Source organism: Cydia strobilella, chromosome 25 (genome assembly GCF_947568885.1).
Source record: "Cydia strobilella chromosome 25, ilCydStro3.1, whole genome shotgun sequence".
Classification (NCBI taxonomy): Eukaryota; Metazoa; Arthropoda; class Insecta; order Lepidoptera; family Tortricidae; genus Cydia; species Cydia strobilella.
In genome coordinates, this window is record NC_086065.1 from 1,714,404 (window position 1) to 1,738,342 (window position 23,939).

Consider the following 23,939-nt stretch of genomic DNA (forward strand, 5'->3'; position numbering starts at 1 on the left):
TCGTGGGTTCAAGTCCCACCCGACTGTCAATTTTTCCACTTTTAATTTTATTCTAAGCTTAATAGCAGCATCGTTCACAGAGTGCTTGATACAAAATTAATTCAATAAGCTTAGAAATTAGAACCATGTTGCAATAAAGTATTTATCAGAAATATCAGAATCACTTACGTAAAGCCCACTCCAGACTACGCGGCGCGAAGCCGCGAACGCGAGTGTGGAGTCCATTTCGCTGATTAGCGAACTAGACTCCACACTCGCGTTCGCGGCTTCGCGCCGCGATTCGCGCACGAGTGTGGAGGGGACATAACAAATTGTATGTCACAGAGAAAATTCGTTGTAAGGATACGATCGCAGCTGTCTAATCGGAGATGTTTAACGATAAAGCAGTTTTATTCTCCGAGTGTTTTCTCTTAAAAAAAGTTTTTTTTTTCTGCACAATCAGAAATCAACAATTAAGTACGTAGGATTCAGGGCGGTGGCTCGGAAGACGCTAGTGTGGCACCCCACACGCTCGTCTTCCATCGGCGTCTAGTGAACTCTATGGGTGCTGTTCGACGCATACGCACGCACTTTCACGACGCTAGTGTGGGGTGGCTCTTATTCACGCGGAATCTATATCAACCTACAAGTACGTTTTACGCGAGAGTCGATTGTTAGTGGCTTTCACGTCGCCGGTCAGATGCTTGAGGCGGATTCGAGCTTTAAGGGCACCCCACACTAGCGTCTTCTCGGCGACTAGTCAACTCTATGCTCGACGCAACGTTGTCGCAACTGCGAAGCGACGCCAATTTCCATAGCGCTGACTGGACGCTAACGCTCGGGAGACGCTAGTGTGGGGTGGCTCTCAAGGTTCGGCTCACTAAGGGCCACCACACACTAGCGTACATTAAGCATCGGCGTCTAGTGCATACTCGCTTTTACCGCATCGCATTCTCAATATGTATTTTGTATTGTAATTTGTTGATTTCCTATCCATTGATTCCGATGATTTAAAATCACACAAAATCCTCAAGTATGGTCATTGCTAAAGCATGTTTAGTTTTCACTAAGGCACAACCCTACTTCAAAGTCCATTCCAATTTTGAACTGTACACAGTGTACACCAGGCCTCTACAGACCTTCCAACAAATCGCATGCGATTTTAGAAAATTGCCGGCTAAGTACTTCGAATTAATCAAATAAAATCTGCCCTTCTAAGCTAAAATGATATAAAACGTATATTTAAATGAAAATGTAATGCAAATATGTACTTTTAAAATCTGAAAGTTCCATTTTCAAGTTCATTTGTTTTTTAAATAACCACCTTTTAGCTTGGGAGGGCAAAAATGCCGCAATGTGATGTAGTGCATAATCCTTTGCCATCGTATTTTCTCGGAAACATTCGTATTTGTCATGTTCAGGCATCGTAAACTGCGAGCGAAATCCATTGAAATGACGTATAATTTTTGACTTTGACTTGACTTGACTAAGTAACAACCCTAGTACTTCAATGGATTTAGCTCGCAGTTTACGATGCCTGGTCATGTTACTTCAGTCAACTTCAGTACTTTTTGTTCTGAGACTGATTGAAATAGCACGTTCGTGCGTTGCCGTGAAAATACGGGTAAAGGATTACATCTGTAACTCAAATCGCAAGCAACTATCAGTGTGTAGAGGCCCTAAGACAGGGTTGTCGCATGACTGATCCAATCCACCGTATGCGCGACCCTATGATAAATCCCCGGCTGTCCGCGGCTCGCGCACGAATAGCCAGCTGAGACAACACCAATGAGGTACCATCTGCCGGCTCGCTCTAACATTAACGGGCCCCCGCTGTCACCTTGACAGCTGTCTTTGCCGCCGCCGCGGTAGCCGGCGCAAAGCATCTCTGGGTAGATAACGACGTTGATGCCTGGAAATAGAGATGGTTTTTGATTAGCAAGTGGTTTGCATACAAAAAATTATACAACAACAGGATATTTGAGCGTATGAAGGGAAGATCTTGAAAACATTAAACTATTATTACTACGTATAGAACAGGCACTAATAACCAGTATTTTGTGCCATGAGTTGTTGTTCATTCATTCATTATTTATTCATGAACAATATTAATTGTGTATGAAATATAAAAATATACAAATATACGAAAAACTCCATTACTTAACAATAAAAAATAATTATTTAGATCAGTACGGTTTTTACTCACTATTATTTTTAGTCGCTTTTGGCGACATGTTTCGGATTCTTACTAAAAATAATAGTGAGTAAAAACCGTACTGATCTAAATATTTTGAAATATGTCTCACGATAGTTTAAGTGCGAAAAAAATAATTAACAGTTATCTTAAAAATAAACAGAATAAGTTGTATTGACAACAAACCATAGAAGCGGAGCGTCCTAAATAGCAGTGACGTCAGCGACGTCATAAGGACGTAATAATGACGGCATTATTACGTCATAATGACGTCGCTAACGTCATAATGACGTATAAATGCTACCTGGGGTGAATCTCCCCTAACTACCATGCGCCATGAATTTTACGGCGCGTCGTAAGCGAAAGCTTGCGACGATTTGGTCGCGTGGTACAGGTTGCAATTGCGACAATTTCATTGTTTGGTAATATGGCTTCTCTATACCTGTAGTTGGTTACTTTACTAAACACAAACCAAAATATTTAATAAAATAATTTGATTTGTTCCCAAAACTTGTTCATAGATGGCAGCACCAGTCTCTCTCGCTATAACGTAATTCCGTAAGGAATTTGTTTAGGATGTACAAGCGCGCACTGCTTGCCCTTAGCTGGTCAAAGACGCCTAGTCTTATTAAGATGGCATATAGTCGAGAAATTGGGACGGGTACCGCCGTGGCGAGGTGGCCTAGGGGTTCATGGCGTTAGCCGCGATAGCCAGTTCGAATCCGGCCTTCACCACTGGACGGCTTCGTCACTTTTTCTTTAATATATGACATCTATTACAGTTTTTGGTTACTTCACTGTTACCAGAGTTTTCAGGGAATAAATTAGGTAGCGATATTTAATTATTCATGTATGCAGTTGTAGAGTTGATAAGCTGATAAGCTTACAATACAACCTATGAGTTTGACTTGAGATGAAGCGAGACGAACTTAACGTATTCACTGCCAGGGCGCGGTCCGCGCTCGCTCGTAGACAATATAACATTTTAAAACTCGCGTTTTGTACACATAATGGGGTTGGCAACTGTCAAAGGTTTGCAGAGATGGCGCCATCATAGCTTGCCCCATTTTATATGAGATTCGGCTTAAAGGGCTGGCATCCAGGGCATTAAAAAAACAAAAAATTTACACAATTCTAGGGTTTGACAGGGCAAGCTATGCTGCGGTGTCAGCATGGTTGCATTTTTATCACCTGTCACTATGCCTGTCACTTTCGCACTTACATACTTGTTAGAACGTGACAGGCATGGTGACAGGCGATAAAAATGCTACCGTGCTCAGCCCGCTGGTGCCATCTGCTAATTATTTCGACCGGCCAACCCCATTAATGTCATTAACGGGTCTAACGCGATTAAATTTCATTATTTTACCTTTTTTCCGACGTTTCAGCTAGGTTGCACTAGCTATGATATAGCTATGTAATGAATGTAGTAATATCATCATGTGTATTTACCATTAGCTCGGTGCCACCGCTCACACACCCTATTATCCAGCACGGGCACGTCCACAGCTTGTAGTGTCCGGGGTCGCAGCCGTGACCCGGGGCTGAGGGCGCCCCAGCCAGCCGCCCAGCCGTACTGCCCTAGAAAGTCGCTGCCTCGTTCTGGCAGGCAGATAGGTGCTGGAATAAAAGAAAAAGACTATGAATTTCTATGCTTTTAAGGATTTGCCACACTGGATGCGTTCTGCGGTGAGCGGTCAGGTCAAACCCGCATTATGTATGAACAACATTGACAGCAACCTTTTAAGTTGAAGTTTTACCTGACCGCTGCCCGCAGAACGCATCCAGTGTAGCAAATCCTTTAGCCAAGACATTATTACAATGATTCAAAGCATTTCACTGATTATAAAAAAAAAAATCTGCTACTGCGGATAATCCTGGTGTGAACCTGTTTGTGAATAATTGAGTACCTATCTAAATTTTTTATCAAATAGGTCAATAGAACAGAAGGGCCATTTAATTGCTTAGGTATAAGAAGTGTTTTAAGGCGGTTTGATAGTGTACTCTGTCATCTATATCAAATAACGCATTGAAATCTTTAAGAAAATGTGTGTATTAGTATGTATGTGAAGTAAGTACTTACATAATATGTAACACAGGGAAATTGAACTATTTCTATATAAAATTGAGCATGGGGTCCCAGCGCGCACAAGTTGTTTGCAGAAATCGCGAAGCGTCTGGTTGACGTAACTGGTGACCGAAGAGCTGGCGGCTTCTTCGCACAACGTATCAGCATTGCGATACAGCGAGGAAATGCCGCCAGCATCCTTGGTACAATGCCTCAAGGGCCTATTTTAGATTTAAGCTAGTTATTAATTTCGTTTACGTAATACCACTGTATAAATCTTGTATATAAATAAAGGTATTTTCAAATTGAGCTTTTAAAATTAAAAAAAATATTAATTAATCTGTGAAACTAAACTGAAATCCCGCAGCACAGGGCCCATACCGGCAATTGACGAAACGGCTGGTGGATGGGACCGGAGATAAGAGAGCTGGCAGCTTCCTCGCCCAACGCTTGAGCATAGCGATCCAGCGAGGAAATGCTGCCAGCATCCTCGGCACCATGCCACCATTAATTGCGTACCATTTTAGATTTAGATTTTTGGTTTTATAGTAGTTTTAGTTTAGTTAATTGTAGTTTAATTTTTACTGTAAGGCTTTATTTATTGTTACTATTAAATTATAATCAACAAAAAAAAAACTGAACTTATAAAACTTAAAATAAACTTATAAATAAAAAATGCTTCCCAGGTCGCTATCATGGGTTATGGTGCCTAGAAGACTGGCAGCGTTAAATAGCTGCCTAGAAGGCCCTCGGAGAAATCTTTAAAAAGGGATTTCGCACTGGGCCCCCACGGTCCCAGAGTTTCTATATTAATGTCCCCAAGGCAAGTGTTTTTAGACATTGAAGACATTGAATGGCATTCAATGAATGCTAGTAAGTTTACTCGTATTTATTGTCTAATTCAAAATACTGACCTATATGTGGCATGTAATGCACATTTCTATCCAACGTCAAAACCGCCACATCGAATCTATCCGCCTGCGGCGTGAACTTGAACAGCGGGTGCACTTTGATCCCGCGCACACCGAACGTATACGCCGGCAGCGGTTCAGCGGCCGAGTTTATGACGTAGTCGCCGAGCGTGACGCGGACGTGACGCGGCTGCGCGCGCGCCACGCAGTGCCCGGCTGTGACCACGTGGCGGCGGGAGATGAGAGAGCCACCGCATCTGGAATGATAGGTAAGGTGATAAAGGTGTTAAAAGTTAGTTAATTAGACATCTGAAACCATTTAACAGCGACTATACTAAAATTGTAAGATGTATTGAGGTAATCTTTGAATACGGGATAATTTTGAAAATGACAAATATCTAAAGTACTTCATACTTTTGCACCACTTACGCATCTTGCGTGCGGTTGCTACAGTATGGAAAGTGCTTCTAGTTTAGTAGATCCCAGGTAGCATTTATACTTCATTATGACGTCCTTTACGTCATAATGGCGTCATTATGACGTCGCTGACGTCACTTTGCTACCTGGGATGTTTGCCAATTCTCAAAATTATCCCGCCTCTGAAGCTACCCCAAAGCACTAGTTTTTTTTTAAATTGTTCACAAAAGTCATATTTTTTTTTTAATTGTTCACAAAGATCATAAAATGAGTCTTCAACAGCAGTTTCACTTTAGGTACTAAACGCCGGGTTCCGAATAACATATAAGTACACGAGGAATTTATTATACCTACATAATAAGAAATCTCTCTATAGTTCCCCTGATTTCTTCAGGATCATCATCAGATCCTGGCCTATTGACAATGAGACCAACTCCAACTACCCACGATGTAATAAATATAGACGAAGATCTCGGTACATTTTAGACTTTGAAAAACGCACCCTATGACTGTCACTTAATCTGACACATTGTATTATTTTTAGGGTTCCGTACCCAAAGGGGAAAAACGGGACCCTATTACTAAGACTCCGTTGTCCGTCTGTCCGTCTTACCGTCTTTCCGTCTGTCACTAGGCTGTATCTCATGAACCGTGATAGCAAGACAGTTGAAATTTTCACAAATGATGTATTTCTGTTGCCGCTATAACAACAAATACTAAAAAGTACGGAACCCTCGGTGCGCGAGTACGTCTCGCACTTGGCCGGTTTTTATTTATATGATAGCAAACGAGCCGCCTGATGGGAAGCAGTCATCGTCGTCCATGGACATAAGCAACATCACAGGAGCCACTTAAGCATTGCCGACCCTTGAGAATCTTAAATGTATCAGTCAGTTATCCCTTTTCCATAAATATCACTGAACCCGTAACTTTGCATATTACCCAATACACAAAAAGACTTCGATGGTTATTCTAGTTCATTAGTTTCATTAGCAATAAATACCCTTTAAAATTAAAATTAAATCAACCGAAACATAAAAAAACAAAGATCTCTACGATGAAAAAGTCGTAGAAGAAAACGTTTTTTAAAATGCCCCCTGCGGTAAAGTACTGAAGATACATCTAAACTGCGAGCGCAGCATGGTTCCATTTTTATCCCCTGTCACTAAGCCTATTTGCTCTAAATGCGCTTAAAACCAAGTAAAAAATCACTTCTAAAGAATTTAAACTAATTAAATCATTATTTCTAATACTTTAATAGCACCTACATGCTTATTGGAACATAAAATTGGCTAACGCTCTACAAATTCCATGTACAATTAAAAAGCAGTCTTAATATCTAACCATAAGGTAGACATTCCGCTAAAAAAATAAACTAGGTTTGTATGTTGTAAAAGTAACATAGCTATGATGTAACATGCCCTTTCATGTGACGCGCCTTTTTAGTGAGAATTAATGATATGTGGTATTTTCTATAAAAAGGGACCTTATTGTCGATGGCTCTTACGCCATTATTAACGATGCTCTGATATAATAACAATGCCGCGCGACGCTGTGCCGCGTAAGCGCCATCGACAATAAGGTCCCTTTTCATAGAAAATGCCCCATATGTGAAACTAATCGGTGTAATCGCTGCCTAATATATTAGTGTGATATAACATAAAGGCGTAGCTACAGTGGTGTGGGAAATTTTAGTGGACATAAATGAAAATGGCGACCTATTTAGACAGGCTCATCATAAATATATGGTGTATTATGCTATATATACTGTTCTGTAAATTATTGTAGTCTTTGATAATATTGTGCGTGATACGTGTTTAAATTTCAAATTGTGTAATATTACAAAAATATTATGACTTATATTGACCGGGATATAGACCGTGATTACCTTTTGTATTATTTATGAGCTCCCGATATTTCGACGCAGTTACATGCATCATGTTCACGGTCTATATAAGTCTAGTGAAACTAACCGTCAATCATTCAAAACTCTAAAAATATTATGATTGTTAAATATTATGTAATAATCCCTTAACCTTAATTATTGTACTTACTAATAAAAGCACAAATAATTTGAATAGGTAGGCATTTAAGTACTTAGTTTTTAGGTACCTACTTACTCGTATTTTCATAAAAAATATAGAAGCATATTGTAGTAAAGACATAAACATAAAACATCTATTTAACATAAAAAAATATGCCTTCAAAATTGTTGTTATAAACTAAATACACACACGCACTAATTTAATTTGTTCTTAGTGTTGTTAGTTAATACAAAAATACGATTTTAATGTTGATAATGTACCTCTAAGTTACTAATATTCTTTATCTTGATGGTTTTCCTAACATTTTGCAAGATGGTTTTAAATACTGCTGTAACATCTTCACATAACTTGTATCTTGTAACTTCAATCACTAATCACTGTCATGTTGACATAACCTATGTAACCTAACGTCGATACTAAAAACAATTGCTATACTTAATAACTCCAGGAAGTTAAATAGTGATTCGAATTATCCAATGTTCTTTACGTAACCGTGTCTTATAGAAAACGTAACTGACAGTAACCATACCATCATATGGAGGCCGAATCAGATTTTACACATTGATACAGTTTTGATCTTATTATGACACGACTTTGACGAAATCTCACGCTGATTGACGCATGAAAGTCGTGCGTGAGACGCACCTCAATCACCAAGACCATCATCAAGGTCATATCAAAACCAGCTGAAACCGATAACAAATTGATACATTTGAATCGACCTCCAGCATATGTTCTTTAAAGTGTCGTTTCTGGTTGAAAGGTCAAAATTGGAGTGTCGGATGCCCCGGCCCGGACCCGGACAGTTGTAGCATGAGTCATCCTTTAATATAACTTTTGGGTGCAGAGAAGACAAACATTTCCGAAAAACACAAATTGGAGAATAGCAGGAAATATTAATTTTGAGACGCACAGAAAAAAATAGGATTAAATACCTACATTCACGAGGAAACTCAAGGTTACGAATTAAATTAGAATAATATTTTAATACTCACATTTCAAGCTTAGATACCAATATTATAAACAGATATAGAGTTAGACCAAGAAAAGTCTGCAGCGATTTTAATAGAACACGCAGTGCAAGTGTTATTTATACGTCATAATTTCATAGAAGTTTGACGTTTAAAATAACACTTGCACTGCGTGTGCTATCAAAATCGCTGCAGACTTTTCTTGGTCTAACTCTAGTTCAAACTTAATATAAAAACACAAAATATCACTTACCTCAAATATATTTCTTACATGCTTTACAGCGGTTAAGGTGTTAGTTTTGATAAAAACTATGTTATTTTACATTCTTAAGTATACGAGAAGAAAAATGTGCGAAAAAGTAGACAGTAATAATAAAAATAGTTCTAAATGAAACAAAGAAATAACACACGAGACAGAAGATTTAAGAGCAAAACAGAGCTAAATTAAAGAAATACACAAAATACCTTTAAAAATGGATACTTTGAATTTACAGAACTTTTAACTATATCATGCTACATGCATATACCTACTTATAAACCATTTCTAAAGAAGCTACGAAAATGCGATATTAGAATATGAAGTTTAAAAATGCATTTGCGACCTTAATACATTCGCCAAAATATCAAAATATTTTTCTACCTTTTTCTACTAGATGTGCAATTAAAAAAAAAGTATTTAAAAATATACTAAGTTTGTTTTTCCATTCGCATTCCTAAAACATTTTCTACGATAAAGCTTTAAAAAGTTATTACACATATCTCTTTGCAAGACATTTTTCTACGAGTAATCATTTTCCGTTTCACGAAATGTCAGAATACCTACTATTAAAAATAAATAATAATTAATAAAACTACCAACAAAACTGAAATTTCAAATGTAGATCACGAAAGTCATAAAAATAAACTCTGGTTTGATAATATGATTGCTAGGTAACTAGATAAGATAAGATAAGATAATTATTGATATATTATTATTAGCGTAAAATGGAAAATTCTACTCTTAGAAAGTGTCCTTCAAAGGTAAATGTAACCCCTTTAAATAACTTTATTCCCATTTTCATGCCTGCAACTATCAAATTCCATTTTCTAGCAGTTTCTACCATTTTCTACCACGCTGGTACCATTTTCTACCAGTTTCTGGTATTGGGCTACCTCTTTCGCACATTTACCTCTCTATCCAACACTGCTTCCACCCGATAAGCTCGAAAATCGACATAAGCATGTTGCATCTGGAATTCACGAATACACGTATTAGTAGATATTATTCATAAACAAACACCAATCCCAGGTAGCAGTGGCGTCAGCGACGTCATAATGACGTCATTTATACGTCATAGTGACGCAGCGGACGTCATAATGACGTAACGGACGTCATAATGACGTATAAAAACTACCTGGGATACCATTTCAAAAAGAGTACATTATTAAATAATGTTTTTATTTTCGTTTGTAAATAGGTAAGATAAAAGTCTAAACTGTGTACAAAAGTAAAACGAAAAGTAGGGATATTTGAGACCCATTAAGGGGTTATTAGAATTTTCGAATTTTTGAGGTTGCATATAATCTAAGAGAAATAATTTGATGACAGTGTAATTTTTCATATTTGGAAGCTGCAAGTACTTCCACCACACTGAAATAAATGTTTGCATAACAGTTTCAAAACTCTAATAGTTCCAAAAATATTTTTACTACAATTATTAAAAAAATGAGACTGGGTTGCCTGTTACAAAACTCGGTTTTACGATATTAAGTAAAATTTATTCCTATATTGCTATTATTGCTGAAGTTTAGTTATTTATTCTGATATTAGCCACGAAACCAAACGCTGCTAGCGTGCATCCTGTGGCCCTCATTCAGACATCTATAGTTCGAATTAGCCCCACGGATCCCAAATACAATATTTATTTTTATATTTATATTAATTTAATTTACTCGTTTTGAAATCGGTGTTTTGTGGTAACTAATAAATTAGTCCAAAAAATAAATTTGACTAATTGCTATGAACATTTTAAATCACCAACATTTAACTAATTTTCGTTAGTAAGAAATTCCGCAGGGGATTCCGTTACACAGAAAGTTTACAAATATTTTTTGTTCATAGCTAGTCAAATTTAGTTTTCATTGTTAGGTCACAAAATATTAACCCTTTAGCGCACAAAATATAGGTAGTGTGATTCTGGTTAGAGAAAAAAATCATTTTGTATAAACTTACAATCATTAACCTTGAAAATATTTATTTGGTAGTCGTATAAAAGGAGCCTCCAAATTTATATAGTAAGAATTTTCTCAAATGATTTTTACGTCTAAAACCCTAATCTGTTAAACAAAAGCCATTGCTTCTTTTCTGTGAGCGGTCGGCCATTGTGTGCCATTGTGTCTGAGCGCGTGGCACGAGCTCAGGCACAATAGCACGCGCTTAAAAATATTTACAAATATTTTATGTGACAGCAGCTACTTCACATAGAAAATAACTGGTTCTATTCGTCATTCAACTCGAGAGGTATCATAACATGTGAATAGAGTCAGATCGAGATGTCTGCAACGATTTTGACAGGCAGACGTGGCACGCGCTCAGGCACAATGGCACGCGCTCAGACACAACAGCCGATCGCTCACACAAAAGTAACAATGGCTTTTGTTTAACAGATTAGGATCTTAGACGTAAAAATCATTTTAAAAGATTCATTCATACTACATTGTATAACCATAGAGAAATAAGTAGACAAGTTTTGCGCATTTCATAGGTACAGTGAGCTGCGAAATTGCATGGAGCAATTATGAATAAATTCATTGATAAATTCGCCATGCACTTTTCCGGCAGTTTCCTTACTCAAACAATAATAAATTTAGAAACCGTTTAAAAGTTAGTGCTTATTAAGCTCACTTAAGAGACCCCGGCAAGCTCGGCCGAATTTTACCTTCCCATACAAACGGAGTTTCGTTTCATTTTAAAACTACGTGTTGGATTGTAACGAAACTTTGCATGTACAATGACATGAGTTATATCTAGGTCTGTAATTAGTTAATATAGCTCCAGTTTATAAAACAAACGAAATGGAGCCAAAACAAGTTTTATATACTGATTTAAACTAACACGATTTTCACTCATAATTTAAAACTAATACGGGACTTAATCGCGTACAAAATTACGTTTAATTATGGCCTGACGTTTCGAACGTGACGTTACGTTCGTGGTCACAGGCAGACTGGCGAGGAATTGTATCAACATCTTCTTGCCGCGCGGGTTTTGTATGAAAAACTAAAATTTGCTTTTTTTCCACTATGGTATCTGAAGCTACATAAACTAATTACATTAATTAATTAATTATTTAATTATAATTATTATTATATGTTTCAGAGCAATCTAGCTAGTCGTTTTAAAATGAGAGCGTAACTAAGTTTGTATGGAGAACCGAGCTTGCCGGTGACTTAAAATTAATTATAAATAAGTTTTTATTTATACTTATTTCTCTATTGTTATAACCTACACTTCATTGCACAATAAAGGGTTAAGTATGTACACATAAAGCTATTAGCAAAGTGTTTTAAGCGTTAAAACCTACATGTACTTGATTTGAATAAGCGAATGAAGTGTTAAAATCAAAAGCAGGAGGCATATTCGAATTTAAAAGTTGATTTCGATCTGATTTCATTTTCCATATTTTTTTATTTAAAATTTATGTGCTAAACTTCAAAAATCATTTACAAATATTTTATGTGACAGCTACTTCATATAAAAATAACTGTCCTATTCGTCATTCAACTCGAGATGTATCATATCATATGAATAAACCAACCAAGATAAGTCTGCAACGATTTTGATAGCACACGCAGTGCGAGTGTTTGGCGTCCCTGGGCGAGCGCATGCGGGGCAGTACCAACACCAACACCAAAGATAGATATAACTCCGTAATAGATGGATACAGTCTAAGGAAAAAACGTGCCTCGAAAATCAAGAAAATTTGATTCTCGTTCAGAGGGCGCTACTAGTTTTGGCCTACAGTCGTATAGATGGCGTTGACGGTTTCGTTTGTTATTTAACAATTTTAACGCATATCAGTGAAAGAACATGGGTCAAAGTCATAAAAATAATTAATGCAAATAAAAAAAATCATTTATCTATATTTAAAAACATTTTATCGTATTATTATAAATCTTCATTTTTAGTTTTAAAGTGTGTCGACAGATGGCAGTGAATTTATTGGGGTTACAAAATTTACTATGACAGTACCGCTCTAGTATAAGTTACTCTATGCCAACACTCTCGAAGGTGATCGCTGACAGGATGGACAGCCATATCCTCGCTCACTGGATGGCCATGCATGTCAATTGTAATTATAATTATACTTTCTATTAACACACCTAATATAAGTTATTACTAACATAATATGGAGATGTATTGGTATCCGAAAAAAAAATGTTATGTTATTTTAAACGTCAAACTTTTATGAAATAACGACGTGTAAGTAACACTTGCCTGCGTGTGCTATCAAAATCGTTGCAGACTTACCTCGGTCTAACTCTATCAAAAGTATCAAATCAATAACAGATCTTTAAAATTCAAATGTCACTCCAAGTACCTACTCTATTTTAATTTCGGTGATGTGATTGTTATGTGTAAGTAAATTTATACAATTTGTTTAGTGTTATTAATTTACTTGTAAGTGTATTTGTACATGATATAATACATTATTTAAATTCGCGTTTCAGTAGAGTATTTTTGGGTTAGACTTGCACCACCCCATTAACACGGGGTTAACCGGATAAACCGTTAACCCAGTTTTAAATTGTCTGTTAACCATGGTAACTCCAGGTTTAACCGGTTAACCCCGGGTTAGTGGAATGAAAGTGGCGCTAAGTAGGGTCAAGGCGGAAACAGTGGCTTAGCTCGAACAGTGGCTCAGTCGCCCAAATATCGCCTCTCGTGTTGAAATAAGGTTGAGTGAGCCACTGTACCCGGCCTTTTTTTACTGAGCCACTTTTCCCACTTGACCCTACCTTAAACTAGGGTTTCATTGACCGCCACAAAAATGATCAATGCTAAGTCAATCAAAATCTATTCTAGTCATAGTAAGCCATAAATGTGACGTTCGGATGTTGCTGCAGCTGCATTACTGTAAAGGCGTCGTGGTTGCAGCCTACAGATACAGTCTGTCAATTTCGTTGATAAAATGAGCGCCATTCACCGTCGCCTTATTAAATAAATAGATATACGTCGCCTTACTACCGTTCATTCCGTAATTTTTTTATCAAGGGAATTGATAAATACTGTCCGCGCGCCAATTCCGTGCTTTCGGAGGTCGAGGAAGTGGGGGGCTGTGCGTCGCGCCCGTACGTACAAAATGACACCACTCGGTGATGACGCCCAATATTCCTAACATTCCTCAGCCGTGCACGGAATTAGCGCGGACAGTACATAAATGACAAATACAGCTTGCAGTCTGCAGTTGATATCCGAAAGTTACATTAAGTGACCCTACACACCAGCGCTTTTTCAACGCGCCCTAGGCACCAGTGACGTCAGCGACGTCATAATTACGTAATAATGACGTAAATCTGGCGTCATAATGACGTCGCTGACGTCATAATGACGTATAAATGCTGTTAGGGGCGTTAAAAAAGCGCTTGAATCTGCCCGCACGCTAAATTCGATTTAAAGACCAACAGTTGACAATCCAACAACGCTTGATAAAAAGCGCTACCGCTAGCGTGTGAACAAATACACATGTTTCCATTTGTGTCATTCTAACGCTTTTTTAACGCGCGTTGAAAAAGCGCTCGTGAGAATGATGCCTTACTCTGTATCCTGTATTGAATGTATATTTATAAACTACGATTGGAAATTGAACCTTATAGCCCTGTAACAAGGTACCTGGAGGAGCCTATCCTGATGTAAGCTTGCCAGGGGAACGTTCCGAAACCCGCATCGTCACCGCCGACGATGCGCCGCTGCGCTGTCTGCTTCCCAACAGCTATGCCGCAGCCTGGAGAGAAAGAGATAGAATATTAGTCATAATCATAGACATAGTATATACAAGTAGTTATAGACGCGCCACCGAGCGACCGGGGGTAAGAGAAAGAATATTCATATAAAATTTGGGCAGCATAGGGGTTTTTCTCTTTCACTCTTATAAATTTCGGTATATCGCCATCGCCTCCTACCTATGATACCACCCGGTCGGTGATAAGGATAAAGCATGGGACTATTTTCTCTTTCCTCTTATAGGAATCGCAATAAGACTATCTTTCTCTATCAAAAGAGTGTCAGGCCCTTGGTCATAATAGTGATTAGAAAGAAACATTATGATGATGATGTTAATCATGATTCACCGGTTTCGAACTCGAAGCGCACTTTTGTAACGTTTTAAGTGCTATACACTTAAGAGAGAAAGAGGACGGTAAATTTTCAGATTCTGTCAAATTACCCCAATTTACTGGGACAGGTCAGTGACCCCTTATATTTTTTAAAGGTACTATTTTGAACACTGTTTTGAACTTTCGTATTAACCACTGGCCTCCTTTAATGAATTCAAACTGTAGAAATTCTTTGTTTCACTATGACATTGATGCATCAAGGCGGTTTGTTTACAGAAGAGGCATACCGCGAAACGCGAATATCAAAATTTCGTTATTTGCCTCTATCGCTCCGCTCAGTATGTGCTAGTGGCGCCCCCTATAATCATAATCATTTATTTATATCCAGACAACGATGGTCCACAACAATACAAATTATATTAACCTAAGATTAAAATTAAGCATTACAATTAAAATACGTTATAAATTAAATTAAAATTTGCAGAAATCGCGAAGCGTCTGGTTGACGTAACTGGTGACCGAAGAGCTGGCGGCTTCCTCGCACAACGTATCAGCATTGCGATACAGCGAGGAAATGCCGCCAGCATCCTAGGTACAATGCCACAAGGGCCTATTTTAGATTTAAGCTAGTTATTAATTTCGTTTACGTAGTACCACTGTAAATATCTTGTATGTATGTAAATAAAAACCTTCTTATAATTAAAATTACATAAATTAAAAATTACACTCAATTAGACAGGGTTTTGCGTAATATTCCCTATTTAATTAACTTTACTTGTACCTTCAAACGTATAGTTCTCCCAATCCACTTTCGGTATCTTCTTCTCACTCCGTCGTATCACTCGTATAATTCTCACTTCATTCGTCAAACCAGCGAGAAGAAACATTACTACTATAATTATTAACTTCATTTTCAGTTCGGCACATCACAGTAATCTTAAATTACTGCTAGTTCTTTCATTTTCCATTCCTGTTGATTTATAAATTCAAAAATTTGTCAACATTAATGAGTAATGTCTGACAAAATAAAGTAAATATTTTGAGGAGAATCTTACGCAGATCTAACAACCTCAAACTAAGCGAAGTTTGTATTATGGGACAGTGTTGGCCGAACGTTAATTGCAATTAACCATTAACCAGTACAAATTGAACCGTAAGCCGTAACGGACGGTTACAGTTTACGTTTAATTTGTACTAGTTAATGGTTAATTGCATTAACGTGTCGGCCAACACTGCTATGGGAACCTAAGTTGACCTAACATGATTTCGATTTTTACATATTTGAGAGCATAGTAAAATTATAAACAATACAAATACATTTCACAAATCATTGATATTTTAAGTATGATTGAAAATTCTTGTAGTACCTATAGTAGTATTTATTAATTATTACCTAGGCTCTAGGTACCCTTAACAATAATAATCCAACTTGGTATCATAATGAAATTAAAACGTACACATAACGTGACTTTTCATAGTAGAAAAAAAATATAACACTAAAAATTTTACAATTCTAATAGCAAGTACGGATACTCTACATCTAAAATGAAAAACATTAAAACCATTAAGGCATAGGACTTAAAGTCGTTAGGTAGTTAACTTAAAAAAACCACAAATGCAATGTCTGAGAATTAGTTTAAAAACAAAATCAAAACAATGAAAAGGGACCGATATTAGAAACACTATAACACTTTGCATATCACTTTTTCAAGCCATTACGTTTGCTTTCGCTATTCCACCGCTTTTTTCCTAACTTTTTTCACACGTCCATCGCACACATAATTCGATTGTATACTAACCGCCCCCCTTATTAGATAAGCATTACATACATGTATTCATGTTATCGGACTAATTGTATGCCAGTTCCTGTACGGATATCCGAATAGTTATGTACGAAATAGGTACTTAAGATCATGCATGAGAGGCGGGAAAGCATGAGCCTTGTGCGTTGAACTACTAAATTAGGTTGCATGTTATGAAATAAAACTATGAAAATGGATTATATCGCGTATATTGAATTTATAATACATCCCGACGTTTCGAACCCCTTTTTTTTTTTTTTTTTTTTTATACCACGTCGGTGGCAATCAAGCATACGGCCCGCCTGATGGTAAGCAGTTACCGTAGCCTATGAACGCCTGCAACACCAGAGATATTACACGCGCGTTGCCGACCCTTTAAAAACCTGTACACTCCTTTTTTGAAGAACCCCATACTGTAGCCCCTCGGGAAAACCTCGGCAGGGAGCTCATTCCACAGCCGCAGCGTACGCGGGAGGAAATTCCTCTTAAACCGCACAGTACGCGACCCTTACAGCGTTCGTGGTCAACGGGTGCCTGAGGTAAAGCTACAAAAGCTGTAAAGGGTTCGTAACGTCGGGATGTATTATAAATTCAATATACGCGATGTAATCCATTTTCATAGTTTTATTTCATTAGAAACTATCGCGGTAACCGAAGACAATATTAGGTTGCATATTTTTATGCTGGACTTTATTCATACAAGTTCTTTAGGGTTCCGTACCCAAAGGGTAACGGGACCCTATTACTAAGACTCCGCTGTCCGTCAGTCCGTTCGTCCGTCTGTCACCAGGCTTTATCTCATGAACCGTAATAGCTAGACAGTTGAAATTTTCAAAGATGATGTATTTCTGTTGCCGCTACTCTGTCATTTTGTCATTTTTGTTTGTTAAAAAGAGACAGAATTTAACAAAGCATTGCTAAGTTTTATGAATAAGGTTAATCGTTAAATAAACGTCGGTTGCACCAAATTGTTTGTAATCGTACTAAATTATGTTAACTTAAAACAGTTAATCACTTAATACATCGCATGTTCACATGTCTAAATGTTTGCTAACAGATAATTTGAAGTAGAATCCCAGGTAGCAAAGTGACGTCATCGACGTCATAATGACGTAATTATGGCGTCATAATGACGTCGCTGACGTCATAATGACGTATAAATGCTGTTTTTCACTACTACCAGTGACCAGCCCCGGCTTCGCACGGGTTACACAAAACCATAACAAATTATACAATACAATACAAATCCTCTTTATTGCACAACCTCAGAATAAATGTACATGGAAACACAAATAATACATGAGGACAGAGGTAAACAAAGGGCGTACACACCTAAACCTTCCTTAAGAATCACTCTATTGATATGTGAAAACCGTATGAAAATCCGTTCAATAGTTTTTAAGTTTATCGCGACACATACACACAAACAGACAGACGCAGCGGGGGACTTTGTTTTATACGGTATAGTAATAATAAGCTAATTAATTAATATTAATATTATATATATATATATTATAGGGACATTCTTATACCAATTGACTAAGTCCCACGGAAGCTCAAGAAGGCTTGTGTTGTGGGTACTCAACGATATATATAATACTTATACAAAGAAAACATCCATGACCCATGACTCAGGAACAAGTATCTGTGCTCATCACACAAATAAATGCCCTTACCGGGATTCGAACCCAGGACCATCGGCTTCACAGGCAGGGTCAGTACCCACTAGGCCAGACCGGTCGTCAAATTTGTTGAATTTTATTTTTGTTGTTTGTGATGTAACTATGGGTGTTAATGTTAAGTACCTGAAATAAACGAATTGAATTGAAATCGCCTTGTAGAGGGCTGGTCAATAATTCGCTCAGCGAATCAGCATTGCTATCCAGAGATATTGTGCGGACAGCCCTGAAATCGGCAAAATCGTACCAAAACATACGAGCAAGATGCACTACGTATGATGTCAGTCACTAAGGTCTTCCGACTTCGTAGGCAGTATAACTACTAACTAAATTAAACTTCAAGACTGAGCGAGGAATGTCGAAATCCGACACCGCATGTTATCAGGCAGAGCGATGGCAGGTGCGCCAAAATGTTAACGGAATGGTGGCCGCTTTCAGACGAAAGGAGTGCCTGGCGTCCGTTCGCTCGTTGGGTGGACGACATTTAGAAGATTGCGGGCCACTTCTGGATGAGATTGGCTCAGGACCGGGATAAGTGGCGTAGTCGAAAAGGTCTATTCTCAGCAGTGTGCGATAAAAGGCTGATAATATGATGATAACAACCAACTAAGCCAGGCGGCCACTTTTTACCACCAAAGATCAGGAACAATAGAATAGAATAGTTTTTATTCGTAAACACACAGACAATAGACATACATTAAAAGAACATAGTGAAAATAAAGTGTCACGAAATGGCCCCATCTCAGCATGCTGCTGGCGAGTTCCAGCGCTGATCTTCCGATGAGACCATCAAGTGAGAATGACGGAAGGCAACAGACAAAAAGAAAGCAACATAAAGGAAAGAGACAAAATATGGCGAAAAATAAATTACACATTGTTTACACAAACTAATACAAAAAGAGATACAATATGACGACATAAGAACATAACATAAGTACATAACATTAAGTAGACTTACACGGATCAACCGATCCGTTCCAATACATTTAAATACCGTGTAAAATGGATGTCTAACAATCTTACGCAAGACAAAATCAATGAGCCTTACAACTTCGCAGCACCAAAGATTCATTGAATGAGTATAATAATATATGTATTCATTTATTGTATAAGAAGTGAAAAGTCTACGACTAGGTACTGCTTCTTTTAAGAAACGACTTCTATCAAATTTGTGCTCATAAAGCATCATGGAGACTGTATAAAGGAGCCAAATCTCTATGTATGAAAAGTGTCCATCAAAAAACAGTAATTAGGCGGCGCCACCAAACACCGAAATACTACCAAAAACAACCTACGTAATTTGGTCGGGTTATTTGTTGCCTTATATGGTTCATGTTATACTCATGTCCCAGAGCCTAACTAGCGCCACCGGAGAGATTAGGAACTATTATTTAAAGCTTAACGCGGTCACTTTTACAACAATTCTGCCATAAGAGATTGCGATCCTTTCTATACCATCCATAATAAAGCATGACATTATTCGGTAGCTTTTAATAAAGTGATAGCTGGACCTTACAAATAGCCACGATGGATTGACAGTTGACAGGTGTTAACTAAAGAAAGGTTAAACGCGTAATAAGACTATTATTCATTAGTTACACACTTCCACGTTAGCTCATTGCGTAATAAGCTATCAGTATTACACTTTAGATAATATTCATGAGCAAAAAACATAAACATATTCTCGAGATGACTTCGCCATTTTGAGGGTTAACCGGAATGATAGACTAATTCGTGCTTCGAAATTGACAGCGAATGCAAGTGCTTTTGTAGGTTTTTTGGTTGGGTATGGCGACTGCAAAATGTTAATTGAGTTAATTCTACTGGATTTTTTGTGTTGGTAAATTTCTTTTTTGTCTTCTTCAGTTGTCAAACATATAGCATAGAATAAATAATACATGATCAAACGAACTTCAAAGTGAAGTTCGATCAGTATTATATGAGTAAGCTTCATTCGAAGATATAAAAACCAGGTAGTCCTTTAACCTACTAGGCAACTCATCGCATGTTTAAAGTAGGTAGCAAAAACTTTAACTCAAACAGGTCTATCCCTACTTTTCACCTAGCCTTGATGGAGCGCGCGGCTTGCCGCCATTGCTCATTATTTTTAGAGACTTTACTTTCTAAAGCAAAACTTTATTTCCGGGTATAGGGGAGGGAGGGTAGTTATATCTTCGAATGAAGCTTACTCATATAATACTGATCGAACTTCACTTTGAAGTTCGTTTGATCATGTATTATATTTCTCAAGCTTCATTCTTCAGATATAAAAACCAGGTAGATGTTAAGAGTTGAAAGTTTTGCTGCATTCTTTCCCATTATCAATATTATCATAGCATATTTATTTCTGAAAACATATTTGTAGGAATAATTATCTACCATGTACATATGTGTATGTTATACACAAGTTTACTGTTCCAATTGAGTTATATAAGGGCTATAAGGCATTGTTAAGAGGCACGGGAAAGTTTAGCAATGCAGGTTCAAAAAGGTATACATATATTAGGTATAGCCAGGTTGTATATATATATATATACTTTTACGTATTAGGATATTTAAACAAAATCTAATTTGTTCTTCATAAAACCTAATTGACTAAGATTCCATACAATTTGTGGTCAACTTTGCATTAAGTTTAATTCGATTTGAAAAAGTTTAATACGAGTAAACTCATAAGACATATGTCCTTTTGTGAAATGTATTAAAATTCACTAGCAGTGCTTGTCCGCGATACGGAATTTTTGAAGGCTCAGAACAGTACACTATTGATGACAAGATTCAGGCTCGTCTAAGTGTAATTATCTACGAAGATAAGACGTAATTTAGTCTAACGATACAACCCAGCGTTACCTCCATACCGGGTGGGATACGCTGTGGCTGTGATGTCTTTCCCCGCGTGTCGACGCTTATGACGCGTAGGCCGTGTGATGTCTGTCTAACGACGACTCATCCTGTTTACGATGATCTCTGAGCAGACGACGACAATGAGAAAATTCAGTTATTAGGCGTGTGCACGCGCAAATCGGCTTACAGCAGCTCCTGATCAACGAATAGTGACACGACGTGCAATGGACAAAGACTCACGCGGCCTAGCGCGTTTCCGAGAGCTTCAACTTAACAAAAAACATGTATTTGCTCGAAACATGTCTAACGTCGTTTTTAAGTCCTTTGATTTACCCAAGAAGAATTATATTTTGATTTTTATCAAATTAAAAAATCCACCACATTCCTGAAATCTAAAAAATATATGAACGTGCATAAATTATGCTTTCTGTTCAGTTATTAAGCATAAAGCATGTCATATGTGTGGCATCACCAAAGGTATTCTAAACAAAAATAATTTATAAGACTAGCAGTCTACTCAGCTTTCGAAGTAATCTTTCAAATAAGATTGTAATTTTACTCAAACTCAAATGTTTATTATTGCGCTCATATTACATATAATGAATGGGCCAAGGTCCATTAATGGTAACAGAATATTTATTTATCATTTAATTATATAAACGTACCTAATGTACATATATTCGAGCTATTAAAATGCATAATAATATCCAGTTAAACCTGAGTAGGTAAAATCAGCGTTTAACAAACATCATTAGGAATTAATTTAGTATACATTTATAAATGGCTGCATGTGACGAGTACCTTTAAATAGAATATATAAATGATATGAACCTTTTTTATTTTATATAAATTACTATTATTGACCGCAAGGCGCGATTGACCATATTTTCACAAATATTGGTGTAGCGGCTTCTATTCTCGCAGCGCGAACGGGACAGCACAGCAATCAACCACGCAATCAATGAAATGAAATGAATATCAATCAACAGAAATTCAGATATTAAGCATCAAATCTAAAAACTTATGCCCTCCATTCAAGTATTCGCTCTGCAAGGAAAGAAAGACTGTGCGACGTAATGTTGTATATTTATAAAATGTAAACATTAAAGCCGAAATAATAAAAATAAAAAAATTGCCTTTGCTGTATTGCTACTATGGTTGTATTGAGAGTTCAGAAAACAAATATTATATTAAGTGGATTCATCTTAATATTTTAATCCATGACTTGTGTCATGAATGTGCATGTATTGCAAGTGGTGGGTCCCCACCAACTACAGTTACTAAACTTATAATATCAAGGTACATATATTTTAAACTTGGCAAAACGTATTGCATGGTACCATCGTATTGATGATGGCTGAAAGAGTATCGCGACCGACACATGAGAGTTGAACCATAGGTGCATTCGTCATTTATTGATTTTTACGGTTTCTATTAGCTTCTTAATTATGTATTTATATTTTCATGTGCATAATCTGAGGGTGATCCTTTAAAAGATAATCGGAAGGTAATCGTTTTGCAGTTTTGATACAGGTTAATAGGTATTTACCTAGTTACCCATTATTTACGACCATAAAAAAAAATATTAAATATCTGTGAGAGATGCGAACAAATATATTCGTGCGTGTATTTAGCCAAATTGTACCGAAACCGCTTTATCATTAACTCAGTTAGATGGTACTCTAATGGTCACTTTGTCAGGCTTCGGCATGAACTTGTATTTATGAAGAAATAAGCGTAAAACGTGTTTGCGTTTGTTTCTTAGCTTCAGTTGTAAGTTTAGTTTTTTGCATGCCAGATGCTGGTGAAATATGTGTTACTTATGTATAATATTGTCTGACCACCTTTTGTACCATATTTCATGCAAAATAAAGTTATTTTCTTTCTTTCTTTCTTTCATATTCAGTACTCACAAATTGTTTCATTGGGTTTATTAGATAGATAATGATGAATAAACCCATTTTCCTGTAATTCAATTCAGTTAGGTGTCTTTGTTACAATTGGATGATTCAAATTATTTAATTATTCAATATCACTTAAAAAAGTAAAATCATATTTTTAAACAGACACAAGGTACTTAGGTACTGACATCGCCTATGACTTTAAGCAATCACGGTATTATAAATATATTTATATTTTTATGTATCCCATAACAATATTGGCGTACGTATCCCGATAATTTGTATGGTTATATGCATATATAAACATTCAAAAATCGTCACCAAAATATATGCATTGTGCAGGGTATTACCACTTAGTTTATTCCATTTCATTTGTGGTAAAAGAGATTTTATCCAGCGTAAGTTTAGGAATTTCGATCAGATTCACATCACGTGACGTGATGAAGGTACACCTATTTAGCAATTCCCACTTTTAGAGACAAGTTATACTTATGTGGGTAATATAAAACCAATATAGGTACTATTGTATTGTTTCAATTATAAATTTACGAGGTAGTCTCGTGTTTATTCAAATTCAACCTCTGGGCGGATAAAAGTACCGTACTATGGGTTAGGTGTGAGTAAGATTTATTCTGTCACATATAATTGGATATTAAAAATCCAAATATATTTTATATGTAAGGATTTATTTTAAAAGGCAATGTAGTCTTGTGCCGAACATTTCGGCAGCTAGACCGACGTGTCTCTGACACGCACAAATCAAAACTAAACCGCGGAGCGCTGGTGAAAAAATTTAAAAGAAATATTTTTAAT

At 37.0% G+C, this 23,939-nt stretch overlaps 1 protein-coding gene across 2 annotated transcripts in view; it reads right to left on the bottom strand.

Moving 5' to 3' along the window:
* Positions 1–1,626: 1,626 nt before the first annotated feature.
* The window catches only part of LOC134752811 (serine protease 33), an 83,925-nt gene continuing 61,612 nt past the window's right edge, over positions 1,627–23,939 (bottom strand). For both annotated transcript variants that reach the window (XM_063688561.1, XM_063688560.1), the window contains 4 exons: positions 14,458–14,569; positions 5,156–5,409; positions 3,626–3,793; positions 1,627–1,891 (listed from right to left, as the gene is read on the bottom strand). In XM_063688561.1, coding sequence (XP_063544631.1) covers positions 1,659–1,891; positions 3,626–3,793; positions 5,156–5,409; positions 14,458–14,569 — 767 coding nt within the window. In that variant the 3' untranslated portion in view covers positions 1,627–1,658. The remainder of the gene's footprint in view (positions 1,892–3,625; positions 3,794–5,155; positions 5,410–14,457; positions 14,570–23,939) is intronic.